A 10,333-nucleotide genomic window follows, 5' to 3' on the forward strand; every position below is an offset into this window, starting at 1 on the left:
CTACTTTGTCTCTTAGCTATCTTAGGCAGCCCTGTATTACCAAAAAAAAAAAAAGAAAAGAAAAAAGAAAATCACAATCCTTAAGCAGCAGCTTTTGTCAGTTTTATCATCCACAGAGATAAGAGTTTCTTTTAAAATACTGCTAATCTCTCCTTCTCCCTTCCTCTCTGAAATCAAGAAAAATATATATATTGTTAAAATGCACTACTTTGTCTCTTAGCTATCTTAGGCAGCCCTGTATTACCAAAAAAAAAAAAAGAAAAGAAACAAGAAAATCACAATCCTTAAGCAGCAGCTTTTGTCAGTTTTATCATCCACAGAGATAAGAGTTTCTTTTAAAATACTGCTAATCTCTCCTTCTCCCTTCCTCTCTGAAATCACTAAAAAAATTATTTAAAATACTGCTAATCTCTCCTTCTCCCTTCCTCTCTGAAATCACTAAAAAAATTATTTAAAATACTGCTAATCTCTCCTTCTCCCTTCCTCTCTGAAATCACTAAAAAAATTATTTAAAATACTGCTAATCTCTCCTTCTCCCTTCCTCTCTGAAATCACTAAAAAAATTATTTAAAATACTGCTAATCTCTCCTTCTCCCTTCCTCTCTGAAATCAATAAAAATATTTTTAAAAATAAACAAAACGCCTGAACGTTGCTAAGACGGATAGCTTACAGATAACCAATCACAAGATAGTAAGGCACATAAACTAATCCCAAGGATGTTGCTAAGGCACAATTATTTGAAAGGACCAATCAGGAGCTAACAAGCATGTATACAAAAAAGAGTGTGATCTTCCTCCTCTCTCTTCTCCCCTGCGGGCGATGAGTTCTGTAGGAGAGCACATCCCTGTACCCACGTGGTTTATGCCCGTGTGGGGCTCTACACATGAACAAATAGACTTTAACACCCGGCTGTTATATGAAAATTACTGCTAGTTGTGCAAGTCTCAAAGCAGCTGCAGTGCTTTAGGTAAAAAAACAAAACAAAACAAAAATGCCATGTTGATACTGAGGACACAGAGGGAAGCTAGGTAGGCAGGAACTGGAACCTGGGAGGGGTAAGGAGGTAAAACCCAGAACCCAACTAATGGGAGTTACTAAAACACCCCCCACTGGGTGGGGAAGGAAGAGCTCAATATCAGGAAAAATATACAGTCAGAAAACCCAGGTTTCAGTCCCAGTTCTATTTCCAATACCCGTTTCAAAAGGCTTTTCCTTAAAAAAGGAATATGTATTCCCTGTGTCTGAAGTTTATTCCAAAATTGAGCCTATGAGTAGCTCCTTGAACACATGAATAGAAACAAAATATCTGACATATTATGATAAAATGTATCACAAATTATAATGAAATACAGATCAAATCAAGCATTTCTATTGAAAATCTAGCATCTGAATTGAGATGTGCTGAAAGTGTAAACTACATACTGGTGTTGGAAGTTTTTGTACCAAAAAAAGTAAACTATTGCATTAATAATTATTACTTCAACATGTAATCAGAATAAACACCATTTAGACATTAGGTTAAATAAAATACATAACTAAAATTAAGTTCACTGTTTTACCTTTTTAATGAGGCTACTGGAATATGTTAAATTACTATGAAATTATATTTCTATTGTATTGTATTGAATAGCCTGCTGTAGAATGAAGTCTTTCACAGTCAAGTTTGTCACTTCTTTTTTTCTACAGCATCTACTAGGATGTGGCCCATAACAGCAGGCTGCGTGCGCAGCAGGCGTGGGTGGGCAGAGACTGGCAGTGTCGGGGACAGGGGCCGGGCCATAGTGGAGAGGCCTCTCTGCCACGGTCCCAGCCAGGGGTCCGCAGGTGCATGGAGAGGCCCTTTTACCACGGGCCTGGCCCTGGCCAAGGGTCTGCAGGCACGCGGAGGTCCACAGGCCTCCACTGTGGCCCAGCCCGGGGGCAAGGCCGCGACAAGGGCCTCCATGAACCTGTGCCAGGGGTCCGCAGGCCTCCCCCAGCTCCGGCCTCCCTCTTTGGGGTAACCCATTGAGGAGCCCCAGATGGGTGGGCGGGGCCTACCTCTTTGGGGCAACGGATCACGGGGCTCCCGCACTGTGACAGGGCACAGGCCTGGCTGGGGGACATCCCACCCCCGCCTCGAGTGCATGAGTTTCGTGCATTGGGCCACTAGTATAAGTAGAAAAGAGCAACTAGGTAAGACTGAAATTGACACTTTTTGATTCATATTCTATTGGAGCGGCATCAAAATCTTCCCCATTTGGTCATTATGAGTATTCTAATATATGGATCAAGACAATTTTAAATTGTTGAACCTCAGAGGGAAGGCAGGGGTGGGTGGGTGGGAAGAGTTTAACATAACCTGTGGACACAATGGGGTGGTGAGGGCAGAGCGGGGGAGGGAGGAAGACAGGAGCAGGCTGGAAGAGGTTAATGGGAGAAAAAGGAGGATCTGTGTAATACTTTTAACAATAAAGATTTAAAAAATAAATAAAAATAAAAAATTTACAGCTGAAATGTAAACATATCTAATTTGTTGTGGGTTGAATTGTGTCCTCCTGAAATTCCTATTTAAAGTCTTAACCCTACCCTCATAATGTGACTGTATTTTAAGACTGAGACTTTAAAAAGGTAATTAAGGTAAAATGAGGTCATATGAATGGACCTAATCCAATATGACTGATGTCCTTATAAGACCAGGAGATCAGAACACAGGTAACACACAGACCAAGAGGCAACAGTGAGGACCCAACGAGAAGGCAGCTGTCTGCAAGCCAAGGAAAAAGTCCTCAGAAGAAATCAAACCTGCTAACACCATGATCTTGGACTTCTAAGCCTTAGAATTGAGAAAGTAAGCTTCTATTATCTAAGCCACCCATCTTTGTTATGGCTGCCCCCATACACTAATAGACTATTCCAAACACAAAACTTTTTCAATAATTTTGCGTTTTGTTTTTACACTTGAATTATCAATTCAGTTCCTTAGTCACACTAGCCATATTTCAAGTGCTCAGTAGCCACCTGTAGCTAGTGGCTACTGTGTTGGATAGCACAGCTCTAGAGTAGAGACCAAACCAGAAGTTTCTAATAAGAATGTTTAATTGGCTGAGAGATATGACCAAGAAACATCACTATATTTCTACTATATATTGAAGCATTTTTAATCTTTAATTTGTTTAAAAATGCAAGTGACTCAAGTCTACCCCAAGTAATTCTTACTATGATTTGCTGAGTAGAGATTAAAGATTAGGACTGTGTTTGGTACATATGAATGACATCACTTAGGATTCTTGGGAGATCTGTTGCTGCAAAATACAGAGGACTACTTATATAGGTGGCCAGTGTACATTTACCATTATGAAGGAGTCAGAACTCTAGGTATAACTTACCCATGAATTCCCAAATCACCCACTGATAAACTGGGGAAAGCTAATACCCATCTTCAGGTTCTATCATGCCTTTTGTGAACTTAATCAGGCATTTTCCATGGAAATTAAATTCCAGAAATATAAGAGATGGCATGAATACTATAATGAACAGGACTTCCCATATTCATTAACCATGAGGCATCAAAACCCCGAGTCCACTATTCATAATTTCATGCATCTATAAAAGTTCAACAAGCATGAAAGAAAAACTTAATTCAGGAAACAAAGAGAGTATTTCTGTTAGACTTGCCTAAATACTTTCACCTAAGTGGACTGAACACATTTACTGAACCAAGTAGTTATCTCCTTTGCAAAATGTAGGAAGGGATTTCAAAATTTAACAATGAGTATAATAAAATTCATCTAGTAGTAAGTACTTTACATTGCATAATGTGCAATGTGCTTTTTATACTTTGTAATATCTTAAATTTGCCCAAGAATTTTATGTTCAGATATGTTACTTTACATAAATAAACTAAGGCTCTGATAAATTAATTGACACGTCCAAAGCCTATAACTAGTGGGAAAATAGCTAAAACTCAAACCTGGTTCTTCTAGTTCCAAAACTTTTCCACAGGCTTTATCCTGTTAAAGCACCGGGACCATGGCCAGCACACAGTGCCATGCAATAGTCCAGCCGTGGGCAAACTACGCCCATGGGCCGGATCCGGCCCGTTCGGCTGTTCTATCCGGCCCGCAGAGCCAAAAGAGCGGAGGGTTCTCGTGCTCTCCCCTCCACTCCTTCACCAGCAGCAGTGTTAACATGGCAACGTCGGGAAACATGGCCGCCGCTCCTTCTTCTGAGTCCAGTTTAAGAACCCATTGTGGCCCTCGAGTCAAAAAGTTTGCCCACCCCTGCAATAGTCAGTTACCATAAATATTTGCAATATAATTATGTTGACTTGAACTGTATACCAATAATACTTCAAAATGGTAATTAAATTCGGAATAAATCTAAAAAATAAAAATAAATTCAGAATAAACGTCAACAATGGTTAATTCAGTTCAGAAGAAATAACTCCCAAGAACATTATGGTCACAGAAATCTTTTTAAAATTTAAATATAAATAATCTTTTTGCAAAGAAATATAGAGAAATAAAAAACTTTCAAGCATAAAACGTATTTATAGTGATTGAACTATGTGGGGAAAAGAAAACGGAGCTTTTGACTCAGGGTTTATTATATATGTTTAATATCAAATGATGTTTCATATCAAATTGCTACATTTTCATTCTAACAGATCAACTTAAGAGTGATGCAAAAGCTTTACTTAAAATGTCAATATTCATTGTTAAGGTAGATTTTGAAATGCAAGGAACAACTGTGCTAGATTTTAAAACACTGAATGGAATGCGAAGGTGGTCCTAGTTTGGAACAAGCAACTGCAAAAGTTATTTTTGGAACAATGGAAAAGTTTAAATACAGATGGTTTTAGACACTGTTTTCTATAGGAACAACTGTAAACCTACTTTCCCCCACCCTGTATATGTACTATATTATAAAACATAACATCCATATTTTCATTAAACCAGAAATTCAAATCTCCATGACTATTTACTCTGTGTCTTAGGACTGTGAAATAAGCACACATGAAATAATTCTAAGGATGGTTTGATTCCACTTTTATTTCAGCTAGAAAGGGTGTAAAATAAATCAACTTTACTTTTAAACACATGGAGTTCCGAATACAAAGCTTCATGATAAAAACTGAAATGATCATACACTGAAGAACAAAACAAAAAGGCCAGGTTTTATAAGAATATTTTGAAAAGGCACCTATATTTACAGAGTTTAGAACGGCAATTGTATGCCCTTACCAGTTAAATATTATTCTTCCTTAATTAAAAAAACACACAAACTTTTAGATAAAAAAAAAGCAATGAGAAAAATAACTAAAATGTTTACATCCTTACTGTATATCAGTGTTAATGCTTTATAGATATTCTTTAATCTTCACAACAATCTCCCTAGAATGTTTTCTCCCTACTTAATTGATGAGAAAATCAAGATTTACTGTATCCAGAATATATAAAGAAACTCCTACGTTGCAATCTCTTGTAATAGATAGGGTGTCCCCCCAAAATGTATACTCTTTACAGCTGATAGCTCAATTGAAGTTTCTTTTCAGATTTAACCATTGGAATTAGTAATTATTCAAAGTGTATATACATTTTTGGGACACTGTATACATATATCAAACTATAATGTACACTTAAAACTAATACAATATCATATGTCAATTGTATCTCAATTATCAATCCCCAGAAGGAAAGTAGGGGAGGGCGGGGGTAAGGGGAAGAGATCAACCGAAGGACTTGTATACATGTATATAAGCCAAACCAACGGACATGGACAACAGGGGGATGGGAGCATGAAGCCAGAGATATAAACAATACACAAAAGATATTAGAAACACCGACAGACATATGACAAGATCAACATTCTGCATTAAGGGAAATGCAAACAAAAGCTCTTGAGATAAGGCTACACTCACCATAATGGCTAAAATTTAAGGATAACAATTCTAAGGATTGGTAAAAATATTCCAGGCAATAAATTTAGCATGAGTTAAGGCAAGAGTATAGAAGCCTGAACAAATGAGAGTTCTGCTTGGCTTGGGCAGAGAGGCGAATGATGGAAGTATTCTGGAAAAGTAGTTAGGAATCAGATCTGGAGGACTTTTGAGGCCAAGACAAGGACTTTAACCTATAAATGATTAGCAAAGCAACCAGGATATGGATGGCATAATTTAACCGAGTCCTAGAGTATATAAAAGGCTGCTTTGTATGAACATTCCAAGGGGATTCAACAAAGAAACTAAAACGCTTTCTTTCTACTACCCTGCAAAAAACCTCTCTATTCTCAACAATGTTTTACCCTCCCTGTTCAATTACAGTCTTCCAAAATCCCCAGCTGCACTTTCCTGCCTAGTCAGGCTTTCTTTGCCTTCACTCACCACCAGGTGAACTCTTTCAAGATCACAGGCAGCACTGAGCTTTCACTCAAGAACAGCCCATCACCTGACATGCTCTTCTGCTTCCCCCAGGCCTCTCAAGTAGGACCTGTTTTATGCCCTTTTCTGCAACTTCTTTCCCTTACCACTTTGTATGGTCCATATGTATAGATATCCCAAGTTTTTGTTTTGTTTTGTTTTACAGGCAGTACACACTCAAATGAACTAATCTTTCTTAATAGACATTTAGATTATTTCTAGTTTTTATTGTTGCATTCTATAGTGCATATCTTTGATCATATTTCTGCATATTTATGTGAGTTTATGAGGATACATTCCAGAAATGGAATTGTTGGGTCGAAGGGTATGTTTGCATTTCTGTTATCAAAAGCAACTAACAACCAGTTAGTGGCTGTCCTTTGATATTAGGTGTGTGGGTATACAAAGTGAAAGATATACTTGTTTCTGTTTAAGAGCTTACAGTCTCATTGGAAAGTCAAGAACAAAGCAAGATACTTTCTAGTTAGATGTTGAATAATGTATTATAGAACCCACATAGGAACTATGGAGACTGAGGGAGAGAGAGATGAGGACAGGCTGGAGTAGGCAAAGAAATGATGGGGCTGACAGACACTAACTGGGCCTCCAAAATAGCCCCGGGTTTAAATGGTGAGAGGCCTAGGGCAGTGGTCAGCAAACTGCGGCTCCTTGAGTGTGGCTCTTCCACAAAATACCATGTGCGGGTGCACACGTACAGTGTGATTGAAACTTCGTGGCCACACTCAAGGGGCCAAAGAGCCGCATGTGGCTCGCGAGCCGCAGTTTGCCGACCACTGTCAGGTGATGGGCTGACCTTGTGCTTTGTTCAGTTTTAGAGTGATAATCTCTGGTAACTGCGATTTAGAATGATAATTTCTGGTAGACTTTTAAATTTAGGAACATTTCTATTTTGTTTGAAAAAAATTAAACAGAGTACATAATGTTGGTAATAAAAATATTTCAATATTTTCACTCACTGCCCCCCCCATTTTTATTTACAAAGCAATTTATAATATGAATCCACTTTCTTTAAAACAAGAGTAATAATATGCTGGAATGTATGTGTCAAAACAATATCTAGAACATATGCCAACTGCTAGTAATGGTTATTCTTACAAGAGGAATTACGAGAGACTTCACATCCTGGGTTGTTTTTCTTTAAATAATAAGCACTTACTTTAGTTATAAAAACAAAAAAAAATTATTTTAAATCTCTCTCTCTCTCTGAGCTAGTGATCATTCCGAAGAGAGAAGCATTTTGGTCTCCCCGGTAATTTGTTATTCTAAGGAGAACAAGCTTGATTTTAATTGTTGGAGTGCCCAGGATACTAAATCTAAGAAAACATTACAGGTAAATCATACCTACAAAATAGTTCACAGAAGTATTAACAGAAAAACTACCTACTTCTCTGCTACATAAATATTAAAAGTCTGTCTGATGAAGAGAACCCCATTAATGTAAAGTTAACCTCTAGCATTTACTGAATTACTGTGTACATGTTTCCCGTTAGAAAAGACAAAAAGGAGGGATGAGAACCACTAAATCACACAGAACACCCAAAGGAGGGCTGATCTGTCTCAGGGGATCTGTGCTTCACACAGGATATCACAGTTGGTACAGGCCCCTACATGCCCCCTCCAGTGCTGTTCTTACTGACTTCGGAGCCGGGCCTTCTCCAACAGCCTGTGATAACACAGATGGAGCCAACTGCCCGTCTTTCCTGCAGGAAATTGCTCCACATCTCTTCCATCTCAGCACTGATCCTAAGATTCAACTACCCCTTTCTTTTCTGGTTAGTCTTACAGCTGAATATAACAGCTTATCACTATTGACGCCAAGTGATTTACCTGCATTACAACTCGTTCATACAATAACCCTGCCAACTATTCCTATTTTACAGAAGAAGAAACTGAAATACAGTTGATTCCGGTATCCACATTCACAGATTCAACCAACTGCAGGTCAAATTTGTTATTCTGAAGAGAACAATATTCAGGGGGAAAAAAGTTGTGCCAGAACTCACTACGTAGTCTTTTCCTTTCTTGTCATTCTCTAAAAAACACAGTATAACAACTATTGACATTGCATTGGGTATTGTAAGTAATCTAGAACTGATTTCAAGTATAGGAGAGGACAAATACGATACCATTTCATATAGGTGACTTGATTTCGATATCTGGGAGTTGGGGAGTTCTAGAGCCAATCTATCTAGGATACGAGGGACAACTGTACAAGGATGGATAACTAATAAGTGGCAAAGCTAGGATTTCAACTCAGAGATTCTGATTCCTCGATCCCAACTTTACTATGCAGCACGCATCTCTCTATCACATACTTCTTTCAACCTAGAAAACACCAGAAAACTTCAGTCAGCAAAGGACTTAGGTTTGAGGAACAAATCTGAAAATCAATAGGACACCAGGGTCCAATGTTTACTCTTGGAAATGCTGTTCCTCTGGCCAACACTGGGTAACTGAGACCTCTGAAATGTAATTTGCAAAATGTTTGTTTGCTAATGCTTAACTTCTGAAAAGCTGTTTAATGTCTAAACACCCAACCTCTTAACCACATCAAATCAAATATATCTGGATTCAGATTCTAGTTGTCACTGGTTCCTTCACCGGAAAGTAAGATGTAAAAGTGTATGTAAACACCTCAGCACAGGGAATGACTGGAGGGGAGGAATCAGTGTCCCCTATGGTTACTACTATCATCCTTTGATTGTTTTAGTATCATTTCTCCCAGGATGAGGAAAAACTGACAAGTTCAAATCAAATTCAATACCTTAAACCAGGGATTTTCAACCGACGTGCCAATTTTTAAAACATGTAATACTTGATTATATAGTCAGGGGCTATATCTAGCCTTTTCCCTTAGAATACTGTCAAGTAAAAATATGACAACAGCCAACGCAACAATAGCCACTTGGTGTGAATGCATCAAATTTATACTTTTTTTTTGGTCAGATCGGCAAAAAATATATTGTTGATGTTCCGCAGAATTTTAGTAATTAGTTTATATGTGTCTTGAGAAGAAACAAAACCCATGAATTCATGTGTTTACTGAAAACAACTTTAAACATTAAAAATGATGCATTCCGTTTGAAGTATGAAACTGATAAAGTAGAGGAGTTCTACACAACACAAACAATAACTGGTAAATAAAAAATGTTTAATATTGCAAAATGACCACACCAGCCAATTACACTGAGAATAACCGCTGCTGACAACCAGCTTCAATGCATTCCTTCCCTCCATTTCACGTGCATCACACATAATCTGAAACTTTAAAGTAACAAAAACCCTTAAGTGAGTGTTTTATCTTTGAAACATTTTACACAGCCACCAAGTCGTCTTTTGTTGGGTCATCTCGGGCACTTGGCAGAATGGACGGGCAATAACGACTATCTCCCGCCTTTGGTGCCTAAAGGTCCGCGGTGTCGGGTCAGTTCACAGGTGAGAGAGCCTATCAGCTAACAAGCTGCCCTTCACCCCTCCCGGGGGGTGGGGGGGAAGCATACTAGGTGTCTAGTCCTTTAGCCTCCCCAACCCTGCTTGGCCAAGAACAAGGAAACTGGGGCGCGGGCGAGGGTGGGCAGGGGCGCAGAGCTAGGAAACCCCAGGCAGACGGGAAGCTGCGCTCGGTCCAGCCCGAGGCCAGTCCCTTTCACCCCTGCAGGGTTCTAGGCAGAGCCCGCCAATGGCGCCAGGAAACGGGGAAAGACATACAGTACCAGTGGGAAGCAGGGGTTCCAACGGGGTAAAGGCATGCTCCATATCGGATGGCTGGGCTCTGCATTGAAAAAAATTAAGACGCCACGTTAGAATGTCTATCTAAATTAAACCGCACGCGGAATCGCCAGGGCATGTGGTCGCTTTAACCCCGCGCCCCGGCGCGTCGAGCTCAGGGCGGACAGGCTGGGGGTTAAGCG

General features: G+C 39.2%; 1 protein-coding gene across 3 annotated transcripts in view; it reads right to left on the minus strand.

Annotated features, from left to right (window-relative positions):
* TPK1 (thiamin pyrophosphokinase 1) overlaps positions 1-10,327 on the minus strand; it is a 271,443-nt gene extending 261,116 nt beyond the window's left edge. For all 3 annotated transcript variants that reach the window (XM_015570986.1, XM_006774520.2, XM_015570987.1), the window contains exon 1: positions 10,136-10,327. In XM_015570986.1, the coding sequence (XP_015426472.1) occupies positions 10,136-10,200 (65 nt within the window). In that variant the 5' untranslated portion in view covers positions 10,201-10,327. The remainder of the gene's footprint in view (positions 1-10,135) is intronic.
* Positions 10,328-10,333: the final 6 nt, after the last annotated feature.

Source organism: Myotis davidii, unplaced genomic scaffold (assembly GCF_000327345.1).
Source record: "Myotis davidii unplaced genomic scaffold, ASM32734v1 scaffold1488, whole genome shotgun sequence".
In the NCBI taxonomy this organism is placed as follows: domain Eukaryota; kingdom Metazoa; phylum Chordata; class Mammalia; order Chiroptera; family Vespertilionidae; genus Myotis; species Myotis davidii.